At 43.9% G+C, this 19,635-nt stretch overlaps 1 protein-coding gene across 1 annotated transcript in view; it reads right to left on the bottom strand.

Moving 5' to 3' along the window:
- Window positions 1-1,759: 1,759 nt before the first annotated feature.
- The window catches only part of LOC125891705 (nuclear receptor coactivator 3-like), a 95,166-nt gene continuing 77,290 nt past the window's right edge, over window positions 1,760-19,635 (bottom strand). The window contains exons 7-23 of the mRNA XM_049581152.1: window positions 18,848-19,024; window positions 17,140-17,226; window positions 16,838-16,978; window positions 14,958-15,105; window positions 14,129-14,658; window positions 12,922-14,042; window positions 12,648-12,780; window positions 11,939-12,097; window positions 11,422-11,652; window positions 10,479-10,584; window positions 10,193-10,364; window positions 9,549-9,875; window positions 8,277-8,375; window positions 7,107-7,359; window positions 6,616-6,793; window positions 6,282-6,486; window positions 1,760-4,429 (exon numbers count right to left, since the gene is read on the bottom strand). Of these exons, the coding sequence (XP_049437109.1) occupies window positions 4,418-4,429; window positions 6,282-6,486; window positions 6,616-6,793; window positions 7,107-7,359; window positions 8,277-8,375; window positions 9,549-9,875; window positions 10,193-10,364; window positions 10,479-10,584; window positions 11,422-11,652; window positions 11,939-12,097; window positions 12,648-12,780; window positions 12,922-14,042; window positions 14,129-14,658; window positions 14,958-15,105; window positions 16,838-16,978; window positions 17,140-17,226; window positions 18,848-19,024 (4,079 nt within the window). The 3' untranslated portion in view covers window positions 1,760-4,417. The remainder of the gene's footprint in view (window positions 4,430-6,281; window positions 6,487-6,615; window positions 6,794-7,106; window positions 7,360-8,276; window positions 8,376-9,548; window positions 9,876-10,192; window positions 10,365-10,478; window positions 10,585-11,421; window positions 11,653-11,938; window positions 12,098-12,647; window positions 12,781-12,921; window positions 14,043-14,128; window positions 14,659-14,957; window positions 15,106-16,837; window positions 16,979-17,139; window positions 17,227-18,847; window positions 19,025-19,635) is intronic.

Here is a 19,635-nt window from a genome sequence, read left to right as displayed (position 1 = left end):
ATTAATTGTATGACTCCCCCAACAAATCCGTCATCATTTCAGAAATAAATCAAATAGCCATTCAATTTATGTGTTTGGGTAGACTTACATTGATAAGGACAGGAATTAAGGAGGTGGGGGCATCTTCCCCCGTTTTACCCTACTACTACTACAAACAAGTGCCGCAGCGCTGCACTGAACTAAATGCTAACATTAGCATTTAACCATGTTAGCCGCTAAGTTTAGCGTGTATACAGCACAGGCTAATGGGCGTGTCATTGCATTCACGTGCGCTTCGGTGTGTCCATGAACTTAAGTAGTAATGTGAAAACACAGACTGTTTAAGCTCCACGTTCATAGCTTTGTTTCCAGGATTGGCGTGGCAATTCATATATCTTCATGCATTCCTTAAACCCACTTAAATATATCTTTAGTTGACTCGTTATCAGCGTCAATGCTAATAAACAGGCTAACTCTCAAGCTAATCTCCGACACTCTACTGTTGACAACAACTGACGGTTACAACTGAGCTAATTTGATACCACATTACAAATTACGCGAGTAAAAACCGACATACTATACGTTAGTTAATTAGAGGTTTCTTACCAACAACCAAACATTTACTTTTGTCTGCCATTTCGCTGACTTTCCTAGTTGTACCGACTTGACTTCCAAGTCTGGAACTAATTTTTCCGATTATTTCAACATCGCCTGAATGCGCTTCATGACCAAATGCCTGCAAAACCAAGGAAACTAGCATCTGAACCTTTTTATTTCAAGTCATCCTGAGGGGAGCATGAATGTAAGAACCAAATTACATGACAATGCATTCAGTAGCTGAGAAATGTCACTCAAAAGACACATATGTGCTCCTGCTAGTGGTGCCAGAGGAAACGATGGGGGATTACCACAGTCAGTAGAATTCAGAACATGAATGTCTGTGCAAAATTCCATGGCAGTCTATCCAGTAGCTGTTGCTGCAGGCAAGGCTAAAAAGAATGAACAGTTATAACATCAAAAAAATGAGACACTGCAATTTTATTTCCACATTAAAAGACATAAAATCATCACTGCATTAAAACTCAGGTGAAACAAAAATTGCCTCTGAATGTCAAACCATTTCTCCAGCTACAAAGGGTTGAGTGAGTCAGGCAGCAGTAACCTGGTAGCCAATCTTGATCTGACAGACTCTGTAATTGTAATACAAATGACACTCAAGTCTCAAAAGGAAAAGTTAGTTATTTAAAGCTCTGAGCAGGCTGACGGGCTTCTGTAGGTTTTGGTTACAGTGACAGCAGCAGCAGGGCTGGGACAGCCTGGAGGTGCGAGATGTTTCTGTGGGGTGCAAAATCATTAAGAGAAGCGGAGGAAAGTGGGATGATTGATGACAAAAGCTCAAGGTCTAGGGAGGTGACCAGTTGCAGGAAACAAACAGCAGATAAAAGCGAGGCTGCAGACGACGGCATGAATCTCAATGTCACCGACAACAGCCAGTCTGAGAGGAATCTCTCGTTTTTTTCATCTCACTTCTGAGGATTTGCCACACAGGCGTCCTTCACACTCTAAACTCCCTCCTCATGTCTATGCCTCCCATCCACACAAACACTCACTCACCTCCCACCATGCAGACTGGCAGACTCCAGTCATCATAAATGATGAGGGGAACCTCGACTTGTAACTTGCAAGGTCCTGTTACTGCAGTAAAACGCACTTACTGTACTTGTTTGCTGCATGCTGACATGTACAAAATGTTTGCATGTGCAGAAAGACACCAGAGACATTGTAATGTTTAAATATAAATTTGTATTTACATCGATATTAACATCAAGAAACAAGGTAAGAAAAAAAATGCAATAGTATTTTACATCCTGTAATAATGACGGTATGCTTCCCAGATGTGTTTTCTCTTTTCTCTAGTGCCAACGATGCACTGAGAGGAGTTTCTTTCCTTTAAAGCAAAACACAGACATTTTTTGTTTATATTTGTAGATTCATATTCTTCATTGAGACTGGGGTTTAAAAAAAAACAAAAAAGAAAACTCCAAGCTGAGACATAATGACATCAATCATGAAACCTCCTTTCTGGCTTAGAAAACCTCGACATTCTCTTGAAAAATAACTGTTTGCAGCACCACAATTCAACTGGCCATAAGTTCTACAGAAAGGAAGAAACAATCACAAACAAAAACTCAAACCACCTCAGCAGAACCAGACTCATCTCTACTCTATGTCATACGGATGGGGATATAATATATGCAATTAAACATATTTAGTTCAATGTATATTATAGGTTATGTGCGACGGTAAAAGCACACATGAGTACTTGCACGATCTACGTCAGGAACTGTTTCTACGCACTGCAGAATGACAAACAAAAATCTTTGGATTGAGCGTGTTTTCAAAGGTAGATTTCTCCACGACAGGAAATACAACGAAAATAAAGGCAATCTTAAATGGAGAAGAGATTGACGGGTAATCAGGGATTCATACTTCCTCATGTGTTGCTTCCATCAGGGTTTAACATCTGCGAATGAACCAAAAGGACTTAAGGACAGTTACACGGCGGGACCGGTTTCCAAAGTCTGAGGCCGAACGATCATATCTGCAAAATTCAAAGCACATAAAATCTCAGGAGTGAAACTTTAAGTCACACATGGAAGCATGAGGTTCGGTTCAGGAACCATCAGCCTCACATACTGGTAAGACATCCGGGCCTCTAGAAGCCTAACACAATCATGTGTCAACTCTTTTCATATAGGCATATTTTGTGTTTTTTTGTTGTTTTTTTAGTCAAAAGAAAAATAATTTATTTAGAAAAAAAATTACACACTAGCACCTCTTTAGCTAAGACTGTACCCAGAAAACAAAGGCTGCTCTCCGAGAGAAAGAAAGTGGCAGTATGAAAGAAAATCTACACGGACTGCTTACAAAAAAAAGGAGGCCCTTCCTCTTCCAACCGATGGTTAACGTACGGAAAATAAAAGCTGACCTATGACAGATTAAGAAAATTACACTTTTAAATATCAAGCCTTACAATCTGTGCAAAAACAGTATGTGACCTACAAAAGCATATATATATTTATATATCGTACATTTGAAGCGTATTTACAATTCATATTCACAGACAAAAGAAGGGTGGGGAAAGCTCCAAACAAGACATCATGTCTAATACTGCAGTGCCGTCGCCTTGAGTCAGTGATACTTTAGCTTTGTCCTCAGAGGAAAACCAGGAGGAAGGATTATTGCTAGAAATCTAACATACACTTTTCTCTTACAGTGGGAGCTAATATAGACATAATTTCTCAATTGGCAATTTCTCATTTCTGCACTTGTAACACTGTAAATTGGCGTGAGGTAACCAAAATATCTGGATTTAAAAATCACCTCTGGAATGATGAATGAATCTGTATAAATATAAGTGGAGTTTTGAGCATTAATAGAAGTGTGTATGCGTCAAGAGTGATTTTAAAATGACTTAAAAATTTCTCGTTGTAATAAAATCGGTACCACTGCAGATGTGTTGGATAAAATCTGTGCTTGCCGCCTTTCTACTGGTTCCCACTATAGAACAAAGACCCATTTCCAATCAACAGCCCCCGTTACCCAGAGAGGAAAAGTTGGAGAACACACATACACACAAATAAACTAAAATAAACAACTGCTGCTATGCATTAATTCTTGGGTAAAGGCCTCTATATTGCCACAATCCTTTTGATGTTGGCCTTTCCTTAAAGTGCAATCAGCCAACAAGTAATTCACTCGTACTTTAGCCCAGCGGCGTCCTGGAGGGACAAAACAATGTGCTACTGCTTTAACGACATTCATCTGAGTGTCACAATCTGATGGCTCGTCGTCTAGAACCGCGTTCACTCTACGTACGCAGAGATCCTCCAGGAGCAGCAGAGAGACGGCGGGTAAAAAAACAAATCCCACGAAGTTCAGAGACAAAAAGAGGAGTCCCATGTTTCAAATCTGAACACAGCTTCATGGTACATTCGACAGAGGAGAGGATGTCTTTAAACACGGTCGTCCAAGTGTCTGTCCACCTTCACTGTTTGGTCCAGCGAGCGGCGTGTGTTCACTGAGGCACGCACACGCCACTCATAAAGAGAGGAATATTAAACTACAGTCTACGAGAGGAACCACCGAGCTGTCTTTAGGATTTGTGTGTGTAAATGTGTCACAGTGTTTCTGATTTTTATGAACGCTGTGTGGTCTCATGTATGTGTGTGACAGTCTGTCTGTTTTCCTCCACAGTTGCCAGACTGCCGTTACTGGCCGAGAGTCCAAAGGAAGTTCACTCCCCCGTCTGGTGGGAGTGCAGCACTACACACAGACACACACACATTGCCAGGTCCTCCACACACACTCCAGTGCTGCAGCCGTGTCCTATCTCTGAATGGAGATCACAGTGAGACAAATGCTGCTGTCACGATGCTCAGCAGTATTTCTAGATTGAGAGGAGACAAAGAGAAAAAAGTGAGGAAGAGGAAGTGCACAATTAAAGTGTAATGAAATGTGTTGGCCGAAAGCTTTGCCTGTTCTCACAGTAGCTAACAGAGTCAGACAGGATATGCTCACTATCTTAAAACGATACTGACAAGTTGATATATTCATTGAGATGGTTAGGAGTTATTTTCATTGTTGCTCTTGTCCATAGAGGCCAGAAAAATATCTTCTGAAAGCAATTTAAATTCAAAGGAATACCTCACCCCCAAAATGGCCATTTGAATATAGATTTACCATGTTACATTGAATCTGTGAAGAAAACTTTGTTCATCTCGCATGCCTCCAGTGAACGCAGAATCCAAAAATGGAGAAAACTCTTGATTATATGAAGTCACACAACTCGAGCCGTGTAATTCATTCATTCATTTTCATTTTAGGGGTCGTGAGGGGCCTGGAGCCTATCCCAGCTGACATTGGGTGAGAGGCTAGGTACACCCTGGACAGGTCACCAGGCTATCGCAGGGCTGACACATAGAGACAGACAACCATTCACACTCACATTCACACCTACGGACAGTTTAGAGTCACCAATTAACCTGCATGTCTTTGGACTGTGGGAGGAAGCCGGAGTACCTGGAGAAAACCCACAATGACACGGGGAGAACATGCAAACTCTGCACAGAAGGGCTCCCCCACACTCAGGTTCGAACTAGGAACCCTCTTGCTGTGAGATGACAATGCTAACCACTGCACCACTGTGCCAACGTGCAGTATAATCCTCATTTATAAGTCTATATGTCACATGTCTCATTTATCCATTCACATGCTCTGTACTCTCTAAACAGACAGCCCTTTCTGACGAGGAACTGAATTGAAAGTGAAACATAACAATGCTCTCTTCAAAGCCAGACTCCACTGACAAAAGCAGTAATTTTACCTCACTGAGCACGCTAGGTGCTGGTCGACCACTGCCTCGATCAGTTAATTAGTTAGTGTTAATGTGTGATTTTGTTGTTTAAAAAGGGTTAGTTTAGATTCACCAAAGTCACATAATAACACACACCAACTACCATTTGAGACAGTAGTAGACCAGCAGCTCCTGTGTTCAGCTAGGTAAAATTACTGTTTTTGTCAATGGGGTCTGGCTTTGAGGAGAGCATTGATAAATTTAACTTTTAGTTCATTTCCCTGTCAGAAAGGTCTGTCTGTTTGGGAAATATTGAGCATACAAATTGGTAAATGAGACTTGGATTATACTGCATGACTCGTGTGAGAGTTTGTCAACAAATGTTTTGATATAACTATAACTTCAATTAATCTCCACTTTTGGATTCTTTGTTCACTGCAGAGGCATGTGAGAAAAACAAAGCTTTGTTCACAATTTCAATGTAACACAGGGTGAGTAAAGGATGTTAAAATGGTCATTTGGAGATGAAATATTCCTTTAAGTCACATGCTTCATTTACATCAGGATAATGTTTGTTTCCATCGCATTTTGCCACATTTTACTTTTATCGATACACCAACTTTTCCACCTCACCCAACATTGAAAAGCTACATTACAACAAGTGGATGGACACATTCAGTGTTTCCTTGCTGAGCAGCAGCAGAGGGATGGTAACAAAAAGCAGAAATTTGGTACTTAGTAGACTGTAAATTTGGTTAGAGAGAAAAAAGTGAGAAAGAGGAAGTGCACATTTTATCTAGAGATTCAGGATCAAAGATTTCTTTGTGTCCACTACAGACAGGAGAAACCCTTTCAATGTGGGCATGTCAGTATCGTTTCAAGATAACCTTGAATAAAAGTGAACCTGTCCTTTAAACATTCAGACTCTCCTCCCCTCTGCACCTACCTGATCAGGCCCCATCGGCATGCGCCCCATCACCATGGGGTTCATACCCATCTGCCCGCCCATCTGGCCCATGTGACCTCCTCCTCCACTGGCTGGCATGCCCCCGTTCATCATCATGCCCCCATATTGGCCTGGATTCCCCTGCTGCCCGAACTGCTGCTGCCCTGGAGGTCCCTGCTGCCCAAACTGCTGCTGAGGGTACGAACTGGTGAAAGACAGTGACAGGAGGGAAGACAGGTTTATGACTGTGCACATTCAAGACAAGAAGCCTACATTTATTCCTTATCTTAGTGCAGTGTTGTGGTACCTGTCGTATATGTGTTTGATTTCATACCTGTTGCGCCCCATGCCTCCCTGCGACCAGCCTTTCATCTCTGCCCCCTGGTACATGGGACCGCCCTGCGGGTGTTGTTGCATCATGGGGTTTTGAGGCCCCAGGCGGCCGGGCATCATGGCATTAGGAGGACTGCCACCTGATGGGCCGAACGAGGGGTCTCCCTGCTGGCCCATCCCTGTGGAGATAAATCACCAGCCTCAGCTCACTCCCCGCTCCACAGGAAACAGATAATTGATACATGGTGTTGAATAAAGCAAGATGATGACCTGTTGCCTGGAGTGTGTTCTCATATTTACTATCCCTTCAAATCCAATATATGTCTGATATAAAAAAAAAACATACAGACATACATGCAGTCTCTTCTGACATTTTCTTTTACATAAATCTGCCTCTTAAAAGGACAAATGCAAGAGCAGAACGCTGCAGCGCACCGACTCACCACCAGGGAGCAGCAGTATTCTGCTGGGCACCTGGCTCAGTGTACTCACCATAGTTCCCGCCATAGCCAAACTGCTGGGGGCCCGGTTGGCCCATGTTTGGCCCTCCCATAGGGTTCTCCATGCCACCAGGAGCGGTGACATTTGGAGGGGGACTGAACCCTCCCGCGGCTGCAGCTGCTGCGGCTGCCGCCTGCTGCTGCTGTTGCTGCTGCATTAGCATCATCATGCGCTGCCTCCTCATCTGCATGGTGACCATCTCCCTGCTGCGCTGAGCCATCATCTGAGCATTGAGGAAGCCAGGCTGCACAAAACAAACACAAACAGAGAGTTTGAGGAAAGTTTGGCACATGGTATAAATATCTCTGGAGCTTTAATAAAATATATACAATATAGACTATGCAGTATGTAATGTTAAAAATGGGTGGGTGATAATGTCTCTTGGACGATAATTTGTTAATGTAGACAGTCAAATAATTTCAGGAAGTTTTATTACTAAAAGGATGAATCAAATATTTCTTTAAGATAACGACAAAATAGCAATTAAGCTCAATTTTAGACCAATTACATTATATTTACACCAAGCTTCTCTCCAACAAATCACGGTCAACAGATAACACGTCGGCCATCATCATCACCTGATATGAAGGTGACTCCACACACAGACAAGAGGTCATAATAACTTGGAGCTGATCACTTTAGCTCCCGTCTGCCTCTTGACTATATACTATTCACTGAGGGCTAGAAAATGCCCCCCAAAAATAATATCTATATACATATAAGAAAAGAAAAATACAAATTTCAATGGGACTATGGTAGCCATGGCAACCTTGAGATGTCTGGGATCTATAATCTCCCAGGACCTGAAGTACGACTGCAAAATAGTCTCCTAAAAAGGCTCAGCAGGTGATGTATAGTTCCTGCAATCGCTGAGGAAGTTCAACCTGCCAAGGGATCTGATGAGAACAGTTCTCCACGGCAATCAGTCCGCTCCTGTACGTCAATCACTGTCTGGTTTAAACTGACTAGCAAACAGGACAAGAGGACAATCAGGTCTGCAGACAGGACCAGAGCCACATTCTTTGTATGTGTGGACATACTTAACAAACATGATTCTGATATTAAAGCAAAATCTGTGACATTAATCTCATACAACAAAATCAGTATTACAGTGATTAATCTAGAAGATATGCTCTAACCAAAGGAGTTTTGGTCATCTACCTGTCCGCCCATGCCGGGCTGCATGCCGGGCCTCATGCCAGGGTTTCCTCCAGGGTTCTCCATCTTCATGCCCATGCCCTGTCGCGTCTGATTCATGAACTGAGGAAGGAAAAAAAACATTCAAGATAAGACGGAGGAGAAAATGTTACTCTGACCTTGTCCAACTTGAATACCGTACACTTACGGCACTCTTTGGCAGTTAGCAAAATAAGAAATAGGTTTAAAGGAGTTGTTAACAACATTTCAGAGCATATCTATCTATGTCTGCAGAGGATTCCACATGAAGGTGGCGGAGCCGGCAGCTAACGGTGCTAACTCTATAAACAACGCCAACAGTGCTGACAAAGTGAACTGTGTTAATTGGAGGGGAACCGGATGGACTGGATGATGCTGTGGGTCGGGATGTTGTTATCAGAGGTATTGCCATATGAGCACAGTGCAGCTTTGGGCAGCTGTTGCTCAGAGGAAGAGCAGGTCATCCACTAATTGGAAGATCAGCAGTTCAATCCCTGGCTCCTCCAGTCCGCACATCAAAGTATCCTTGTGCATAGTGAACCCCAAACTGCTCCTGATGGCTGTTTCATTGGTGTGTGAGAGCTTATGAATGGTTATTGAGTAGCAGGTGGCACCATGTATGATAGACTCAGCCACCAGTGTGAGAATGTGACGTAGTGTGAAAGTACTTTGAGTGGTTGGAAGACTAGAAAGGCGCTACACAAGTGCAGTCCATTCACTATTTACCATTTGCAGAGTGGTGGCGATTAGCTAGCCAGTGGGATACACACACAGGGACTGATCAACTGTCTACCACAACAACAAACAGTGAAGCTCAGATTACACACACAGAATACACACAGAGGGAGCGTGACTTCATTCTCTGCTCAGGACGCCATTAATCCATTAAATCTTTTCGTAGCAAGTGGTTTGCTGCTGTATTAAAGCTCTGAATGTTTCATACAGCTGTTAAGTGAATAACATTTTTGTAATAATAGAATATTATGAATCTCCAGAATAATGTCATCAATTTCAAAGTTAATAAGCATCAATAGCAGGTAAAAAATGTTCTTGTTAATTTATTTTTAGTTTCTCCCAGATGTGAAATATTCCATCAATTTTGATGTGCAAAATTGCATTTATAAGTACATCTACGTTTGTAATTCTTCCACATACTAACATGGTTAGATCAGAATATGTAACATACTGGGACAACTGGGAAACAAGCTGAATGTCTGCATGTAAGCTGATGATTTAGTGAGCTTCCTGTGTCCATACCTGCTGTCCCTGCAGCCTCTGTTGCAGCTGGAGCCTCATGGGCTTGTTTGCAGTCATCATCCTGGGTCTCATCATGTTGGCGCGAGGGTGACCCATGCCGCCCATTCCACCCATCCCAGGGAAGCTGCCACCTTGGCCCATCTGAGAGAGCATGGGCCCAAACCCGCCCTGCTGGGCCTGTCCTTGCATGGGGTTCCCTCCGTAGCCAGACTGCATAGGCATGGCGGGAGGTCCGGGATAGCCCTGTCCATACAGAGGCTTCTGGTCCAGCACCATGGCTGGGTCCTGCCCAGGGAAAGGCTCCATCTGCTGCTCGCTTCCTTGGTTCTGGAGCAGACAGGACAAGAGGACAAAAAGAGAACTTTGTCAAACCTCTCCATCTAATTGATTAATTTCCAATTGGTTGGCTCTGTAATTGTCTTTTTCTAAGCAGCACAGACAGATCCCTCCGGGCTCATCTATCTCCCTTCAGTGAGAGAACAGTCTGAACACGGTGAGTCATGACTGAAATATCTAATGCAAAGATGAACGTACGGCTCACTTATGAGTCATGACATGCAGACTGATTATTTCTCCTTTCACTTTACTTCTAGAGGGATCGAGAGGAGCACAGAGATGAGAGCGATGTTTTCCTGATGGCCTACCTGGCTGACGAGGTCTGGGATGCCCAGGGCTCGATCTATCTCCTCCAGAGCGATGCCATCCGTGTTATTCAGCAGGGAGTCCAGCTGGTCCAGAAGTGCCCGTTCGTCGCTCTGACCCTCACTGGTGGTGGGAGGCACCAGCAGATCATCTAAGGTGTTGCCAAACTGGCGTCTACAAGGCAAAGACACACACACACACTCACTATGAGGGTCAGTATAAACTGCCTCCTGAACTCAATGCAGTTTATCAGGAATAAATACAGACAATAATGGATGTTGCACTGACCTGTTACCCTCCATGCCCATTATAGTGTCTGGCCAGGAGGGGGACTGGTTGGGCTGGCCCTGCTGGCTGAAGGGGCTCATACCCATGCCCATGTCAGCGGAGCCTCCTAAACCACAAATACATTCATTTAATTTCTACACATACAAAATAAGATAAATAAACTATATACAGCTTTCGCTAACAATCAGCCACAACATTAAGACAACATTAACCATCTTGCTACAATGCAATGTTCTGCTGGGAAACCTTAGGTACTGGCATCCATGTGAATGCCACCTGACACACTCCACGCACCCAAACAACATTGCAGAGCAAGTACTCCTTCTCTCATGGCAACATCACTCCCCGATGGTAGTGCCCCCCAGCAGAACAAGGAACCATGCCACACCACAAAAACTTCACAGGAGTGTTGCACAGTGTAATTAAAAAAGCATGCATTCAGATCTATACAGGTTGGTACTTAAACATTAATATTAAATACATATAATGATGGAATAAGGATAAGATACAGAGTGTCAGGGCAGCTGGAAGCTATAGGTTACACAAGTAGGTAGGTAAAAGTCAAAAACGGTGGTTGGGATAATTTGGATGAGTGTCCACAGATTTTTGGCTGGCTAACAGCCTGAATCAAAGGCTTTCAATATTGGTCTGTCAGCAAAGACTGAAACATCTCAACAACTATTAGATGGATTGCCACAAAATCTAGTTCAGACATTTGTGTTTCCCTCTGGATGAACTGTTGCAGCTTTGGCGATCCCTAAACTTTTTACTCTGCACTGTCAGGTCAGAATTTTTATTTGATTTATAACCACATACCTGTGCATCAGCTTCAACTGTACTTTATTCTTTACACTTCTCCCTGATCTTTGGTACATATCTTCCCATTAAACCATCTATGATATTTTTTCCAGCACCATCAACACCTGGCAACAGTAAGACGTACCCATATCCATGAGCTGTTGCTGCAGCATAGACCTGGTGCCCGGTACGCTGTTGGAGCGGCCGACCATCGGTCCTGACATCATGCCCTTGCTGTTGTTATACTCCATGCCTGGGCGCATCATGGAGGGGTGTCCTGCTGAGCCCACTGGGCTGCCACTGGAGCGGGACATGCCCCAGTCTGCTGACCCCCCCATGGGAGACCTCTGGGGAACCATGCCCCTGTTCATTGGTCCTGGTGATACATAAACAACAGATGTGCACATGTCAGTATCATGTTTAAGGAGAGCAGTGTGGCACCTTTATAGTCCTCAACATTTACCATCTTAAATATGTGTTTTTAAAAAGACAGTTCATCCCATAATCATCTCCCTTACCTGTCCCTTAAAAGTTTAAAGGCTATCTCATAATTGGGTACCCTAATTTGGGCACTGCATACTCTTATGATAATGAGAGGGGCACACAGAGAGGTGTGAGATAAAAATGTGCTGAACACTTTTACACTTAACACACAAACTCACCCATGTTTCCTGGGTAGCCATCCGGACTGCCCATCATGTTCTCCTGCTTGATGAGCATGGGGCGCCGACCTGCTCCTCCAGGCCCCCCAGGAGGCTTCCCCTCCATGGACATGGCCCTCTGGAAGGGTGCCCGAGGCCCTGGACCCATTCCTGGACTCCCTGTCAACAGAAAGTATAAACTCATTGGTCACATACGTAGTCCTCAGAAATAAGGAGAATTATGTCTGTGTTGTGTGAAACTGTGGGTGGGTGATATGGGGTAAAGTAATATCTTAGTATCCTCTGGCGTTCTGAAAATATTGATATCTTATGAGATTTTCAGTGTTTATAAACTTCACATATGAGTCACAACCACAAATAATAAACAATACTTTTCATAAAACACTGCATCATGTACACTCACATTCATCTCTTGATGCTGTGAGGTAGAAACACATTTTCAAATAGCCTTCCCTATCAAGCATTTGCAAACAGATCTTTTAATTTTACACATTAAATTAAATTAAAAAGTGTTATTCCAAAAAAAAAGGGTCAGAAAATAATGTGGCATGTATTTGTGAGCTGTAGGAGTTAAACAAAACTCAGCACACGATGATGCCAGATGTCGTTTCACTGGCATTTTATACTGATGTCATCGGATATGATGTCATGACGCCCACCCTGCATGTGACTGTCACTTCTCATAGGCTTTGACCCTTGAATCACTTACCCTGCAGGCTGTCGTCAAGGCAACCCTGTGGTTTGCTTCCTGTGTCGTTTGCTCCTCCACCTCCAGCCTGATCCGGGTAAAAGTCAGAGCTTGAACCCCTCAGATCTCCGAGAATAGACTCCAGGTTGTGCAACTGAACATTAAAAAAAGGCCAGATTTAGTTATTACGTAAATGTTAAGATTCAAACTCAAAGGACAGAGTGCGGTTGGTGTCAGCTAAATGTCAATAACAATATTATAGTTGCATCATATCATGACAGAGAGGAAGTCTTACGTCATCAGGTGGCTCTGACTTGATCTTGCTCTCAGGATGTTCAGGTGCAGGGCCGGGTCCAGATCCAGGTCCGCCCCGTGCAGGGCCGCCAGCAGCCCCCGGAGCTCCCTTTCCATCCAGCTCTTCGAGTTTAGGCTTGACATCCACTGGCTCTTTGGGATCATCCTTATTGAGGAGGTAGTGGAGGAGGGCGTGGGTCTTCTCCTTCTTCGGGCTGTGCTGCTCCTGCTTGGGCTCGGTGACCATCCCTGGCCCGGCCCCGGCCCCTGATCCTCCTGTTCCAGCCTCACCGCTCTCCTGGCCTCCCAGCGTCACCTTTCCTGTAGCCTCGGCTGTGATCTTAGCTACTTCATCAGGGGTGTTTCCGTTTTGAAGAAGCTTGTGGAGGATCTTGTGCTTTTCTTGCAGCGTGCCTGTGTAGTGGGCTGACGATATTGATGTTGACACGCCCCCTGGCCCTGTCACCTGGCCGGCATTGGCACCGGCTGAAGAAGAGGAGGAGACTCCAGTAGATGAAGGGCTAGTCATGCCTCCAGTGGGGTCCTTGCTGTCTGAGCCTGCAGGAGTGCCACTGTTGGTTGATGGGGGTGGCACTGGGGGGCCTGTTGGCCCACTTCCACCTATTCCCAGCTCCTCAGTCGGGGAAGTCAGCAACTGCAGCAACTTCTTATGCCCCTTACTGTCTGGCACCCTCCGAGGGGGTTCAGAGCTCGCCACCCCCGCCTCATTGCTCCCCTCTCCCGACTCTTTAGTCGCTGCAGTTGCCTGGCTGTCTGGTCTGTCTCCAGAACTCTCAGCCGGAGGATGCTGATGATGGTGGTGATGGTGCATGGGGTGGTGATGGTCGCTGGGCCCCGGCCCTAAGCCTCCCGCTGGGCTTTTGGAGCCATCTTGGCCTGGTTTGACCGGCTGACTGGGCTGAGAGGAAGCGGAGGAGGAGTGCACGCTGGGAGAGCTGTCAGGTTTGTGGGCTGGCGAGGGCGATGTTAGGGTTGAGGGGAGGGAGCTCCCTACTCCTTCACTGATCGCTTGTAGGGCGTTTAGGGAGCTGCTGGAGAAGGTGGTGGTGCTCCCTCCACTTCCGCCACCACTGACAATGCCACTCATAGGAGAGTGTATGCCTGAGAAAAAAAAAAAACTCACATCAAACAAACAAGTCAATCAATTCGTAAATAACTGATGTTGAATTAGACATCAATTGACTAACCTCCAGGTGAGAACTGGTTGGCCCCCATCTTTGGGCTCCCTCGATTACGGGGTGACATCAGGAGTCCCTGCTGGGGGCCGCCCATTCTGGGGCTTCCCGAAGGACTGTTCATGCCACTCAGCCCAAACCCTCCGCTGCTCTGAAACGGGGGCTGTTGTGGGTGCTGCTGCATGCCTTGGCCTGGGTGATTCATGGGACCCATCTGATTCATCTGATTCATGTGCCCCACCTGATTCATCTGCCCCATCTGATTCATCTGCATCATGCGGTTGCCCATGCCTCCACCTCCACTTCCCCCTCCACTGCTCCCTCCATACATGGAGCCACCTCCCATCGGACCCATGTGACCCATGTGGCCCTGCTCGTTCATGCCGAAGCCCCTGTTCATGCCGCCCATGCCCCCCATGCCCATCCCTCCACCGGTGTTCATGTTCATTTGGGCATTGGGGTTGGGGCCTCCCATGCCCTGCTGTCTCATAGTGTTTGGCATCATGTTCCCACCCTGAGCTGAGCGGTAGCCGTTTGGTTCTCTGTGTGGAAAGAGATGGAAAACAAGCGCAAGGTTTGAAAAGATGCAGGAACCTTGAACATAATGTATCACCCACAATAACCACTCTCTGACTGTAGATGCTCAGTATGAATGCAACTAAAATACTAGCTCATGTATGGTGTCTTCTCACTGTTCACACTGTGTCAGTGTATAAAAGCTACTTCAGCTGCTACTTGCTGCGCATAGATATAACTGAAGTGCTTTTTTTTGTCCCAACAATAAAATGAAAAAATCCTTTATCTGTGTCTGAATGGAGTGTTTGTATTGTCGGGTTCTGACCTCTGCAGGAGGTGAGTTGAGATGAAACCTTGTGGCTCGTTGCTCATGGGGTGACGGTACAGTTTGCTCTTGGTCTGGGCTGTGACTGGAGTGCCGTCGGACAGGGAGAAGCGGTACAAGGGTGTCTCAGCGTGACCCTGCAGGAAGGCTGCGCACACGGAATAAAGGACAAATTGACACCCTGAAACACTGATCTGTTAACAGACGTCATCAATCACTGCCGTCATGTTAAAACCAACTCTGTGATTACAGTGAGGATCAATGTTGTAGCGCTCACACATTTGTATTCATGAGATCAATATTGATACACTGACGCATGAGGTGTGTATGCATGTTTATATATCCAACCAGTAGGTCTCATTGATATTCCTTTCTGAAGTGAGGCCTGGCCAAGATAGGTAGCAACAACAAATTAAAAACAAAAAATTTAATTTAACTACAGCACTGTAAGAGAGGAGATTAAATACACAACTAAGCAAACAGTTAATTAAACACAGCAACATCCTGATGAATTTGCCTCCAGCTCTTTCATTGTGGATTTAAAGGAATACTTCAACTCTTGAACAACCATTTGCACATCAGTTACTCACCCCGTGTTACATTGAATTGTTTTGGTACTAAGAATATTTATATTCAATTTTAACAAGATTTCACAACAGGTTTCAAACTTACAGCTCCTATATGATGAGGAAAAAAGCATAAAATCCAATCACAATCCTCCCTATTCCACTGACCCCAAATAACAGCCGGAATATCGTCAATAGGACGGTCCCCCATCTCCCGAACCATACAAAAAATGACAAATGAGCTGAAAGTCAGGCTCAATATTAAAAGAGAGGGGGAGAGATGCCTGTGTAAAAGGCAGGGTCAGAATGATGGGGTACTTTATTAGAGAGCAACAAGAACGAGAAACAAACACAAAATCTTCAGTTTACATGTAAGTGTAAGCTCTGGAAGTATTCTAGAGAAAGGACCCCAAACCTTTTGGATTCTTTTCATCTGAGTTACAAATTGAGTAGTGTATCCTTCCAAGATTAAGGCAGGAAATAATGACCCTCAGTCTACATTGAATGTTTGAAGGAAGCGTTTCTCTCACATGCCCCCACAGTGAACGAAGAATCCAAAAACGGAAAAAAAAGTTAGTTTTATCAAACCATTCCTGTTACAGACTCTCACACAACTCCTGCAGTATAATCCAAGTATAATTTATCCAGTCATATGCTCAGTACATCCCAAACACACAGCCCTTTCCAATGAGGAACTGAACCAAAAGTGTATCTATTCTCTCCTCAAAGCCAAACTCCATTGACAAAAACAGTAATTTTACACTGCTGAACACAGGACCTGCTGGTCTACCACTACCACAATCTGTAGTTTGTTTGTGTTGTTGTGTGACTTTGGCGTTTTAAAGGGTGAGTTCAGATTCAACGACGTCACAAAAATAGCACAAACAAACTAACCAATTGCGGCAGAGGTAGACCAGCAACTCCCATTTAAAGCAAGGTAAAATCACTACTTTTGTCAATGGAGTCTGGCTTTGAGGAGAGAATAGGTACAGCTTTGTCTGTTTGGGAGATACTGAGCATATGATTGGATAAATGAGACTTTATACTGCACAAGCTGTGTGAGAGTGTGTAAACAGATGTTTTGATGTAGTTTTGCTGTTGGTAAATGTGGACCCCAATGACTTCAATTCATTAAAAATGTACTTGATTTTGGATTCTTTGGTCAATGTGGAGGCATGCGAGAAAAGCAATGTTTTTTTTTTCCACAAATTCAACGTAACACGGAGTGAGTAACCGGTATTCAAATGGTCATCTAAAAGCGCTTTACAAATTGAATTCTCTACGTTTAAAGTACGTCAGCAGTGTGTGACCCACCCTCATGGTAGTGGCGTTTGTGCGACCATGGCTGCCCGTCACTGTGCTGAAGGAACATCTGAATGCAACGCCTCAACAAATCCTCCCAGCCTGGACGCATCGACGCTCGCAGAGAATTCTGGTCGATTTGGATCAGTTTGCCTGCCGGGGAGGACAGAAGGAGGACGAGTGTGGAGGGAAGGAAACAGGGAGATGCATGAGGAGATGAGTCAAACCTGTTCATGTATAACAAAGTTACGTCACGGCCTGTTAGAGCCTTCTGTGTTTTTTCAGTGAGCATTTAGGGTGACGCAGCTCCTCACCTGAGAGCTCATGTCGGGTGTTGAAGCACTCTGTTCTCTCCATGGCTGTCACCCGACGGGCCACACAGATCATACATGACTGGAGGTCTGCAGGTGAAAGGAGAGAGGAGTCAGTAATGTTTCATTAAAGTACTCAAGACTCATCGTTTTGGGTTTTTAATGACTTTCACTGAAAAAATGCTTCTCTAGCTCTCTCCTGCAGATTAATTAAAATGAGAGAAGAGATTTGCACTCTTTACTGACCCCAGGACTTTCTTGAAGTAGAATCAGGTGTGTGTAGCACACTCAGCAAACATATATGTACTGGGCATATAGCTAAAAAACATAATTGTTAGTTCAAAACAACTGACTTTAACTGACTTTGGACTCTAGCAGACCAAGAGAAAAATGGATGTACCTTCAATACATGTATGGGTGAAGGAGGTGGCATCATGTGTTGTATTGGAAAGACTCAGTAACATAACAAGAGGAAGGGCAGAAGAACTTGAAAAAGTGCGGAAATCTTTTTTGAAATATCTCCAACGTCAAGGTACACAGTGCATGTGTTGTTGAGTGTTTCTAAACTTTTGCTGTTTTATTTTGTTGTTCTTTTGTTTTTCTCGTATGGCATGTCTTTTATTCTATTTTATTTTTTATTCTAATTTTTTGTTAAAAATATGAAATACATGAATTTGTATGTGTGAATGTGAAATTCAATTAAAATATAGTTGAAAAATTTAATTAATTAAATAGATGTGCAACTTTTTTTTTCCTAGTGAGCTGACATATTTTTTATTGATTTATTTAATATTAAACCAATTTAACTCCGATTTTACATCATTTTATTTTATTTTTTTTTATTTCATCTGCGTTCAAAACATCCCTTTTGTGGAGGGAAACATGGTTAACATTTGAGGCGCACATGGCTAAAAAAGCTCCAGTAATAGAAAGTGGAGAGAAAAATGGGGGCTCAAATAAGCTTCTTATTATGTAACCAAGTCCTTCTGAGTGAGACACAAATATTTTTTAACTACAATGCATCTGCCTTGTGAATTTATTTATTTATTTTTAAATGAGATTGTCAACCAAAGTTTTGTGTTTTAAATGTGATTTTTACTTTCTTTTAAAGATCCCCTCCAGACAATTTTAAAGTGGTCTGCTTGACATAATAATATATCTAAACACCCGTAGTTTCAAAAGTTCACTGAAAAGTCCAGTCTTACTGTATATGTGCACTGGAGGTTTTTAATTTCAATCTCACCCTAGTGTTGTCAGAAATATTGATTTATCGATACATACTGATTTTGAATATTTGAAATGGCTTTAATAGTCTTTTTCCGCAGTAGTGATGCACCTGTACCAGCTGTGCTTTCTCACTCTGTCTTATTGTTAGTGTTTACTAGTCAATCTGTTGTTCTCTACCCAAGAAAAGAAGTTGGCATTGTCATGTTATAGCCTTGTTATATCAATCTTTTGATACACTTTTTTACTGAGTGCCCTCAATGTCAAATTTTCCCTGTGGTATCAAAAATTATATCGAATATCGATATATCTCTAGCTGTGATGTCACAAAAAACTTTTTAGATTTGAGGTAACCGCTAAGAAACTTTCCACCAAAAGCATTTTTAAGTGGAGAGGAACTGCAGATTAACACAGATGAATCCCAACACAGTAAAATCCTTAAATACAACTCTACAAAGTGTGTAAACTTGTGACTGTCCCAGCGTACCTTCGCCCTCCTCGATCATGGCTTTGGGCTGAGTGAGAGCAAAACACTGCATGGTCTCGTAGCGTGGCCCTCCTGGCCCTTCTTCCATGGGGCCGTGGCCAAACTTGACCAGCATCCGGCAAGTGAAGGTGTGACTCTTCTGTCGGGCTGCCTCGCTTCCCCACGACACTCCATTTACTAAAAAAAGGAAACACAAACACAAAGAAATTTACATTCATGACTAAAATTGGACGGAGAAATTCCTGGGACTGAAAACTAAATGTAGCTATGAATGGATCGCCTGTAATCAGATGTCACAGCAACTCACACCCTTTTCCTGCCTCACACAAACACAGAAAAAACAAACAAACCACAATGCAACATGTATTTTTCCCTCTTAAATTGAGTAGCAGAAGACTCTCCTGCTGTCCGGATGCCTGGCTAAATGGACCATGGGATTAATGTAGCCAAGGTGTCGATTTCCAATATCTCTCCCTCTCAGTCTGCTCTGCAGCGGGCAGAGGCCAGGGACACTCAGCCATCTATCCTCATTTAGGCCCTGACTTCTCATCACAGCACGCACACACACACACACACACACACACACACACACACACACACACACACATTTGGACGGGGTCACCTTCACATGGGAGAGGGAGGAAAAGAGACAGAAAGGGGAGGCAAACTTCAGAGAGACATCTAACTGTCCTCCAAGGTCTGCGTGAAGCCTTAACAGGGGCCTTGAGTTGGCCGGAGGTTTCTGTCTGGCAGGTGCGGGGAGGATACAAGAGAAGACCCAGGAGAGC

The sequence above is a fragment of the Epinephelus fuscoguttatus genome, linkage group LG7 (genome assembly GCF_011397635.1).
Source record: "Epinephelus fuscoguttatus linkage group LG7, E.fuscoguttatus.final_Chr_v1".
In the NCBI taxonomy this organism is placed as follows: Eukaryota; Metazoa; Chordata; class Actinopteri; order Perciformes; family Serranidae; genus Epinephelus; species Epinephelus fuscoguttatus.
This window is presented reverse-complemented; position numbering and strand designations above follow the sequence as displayed.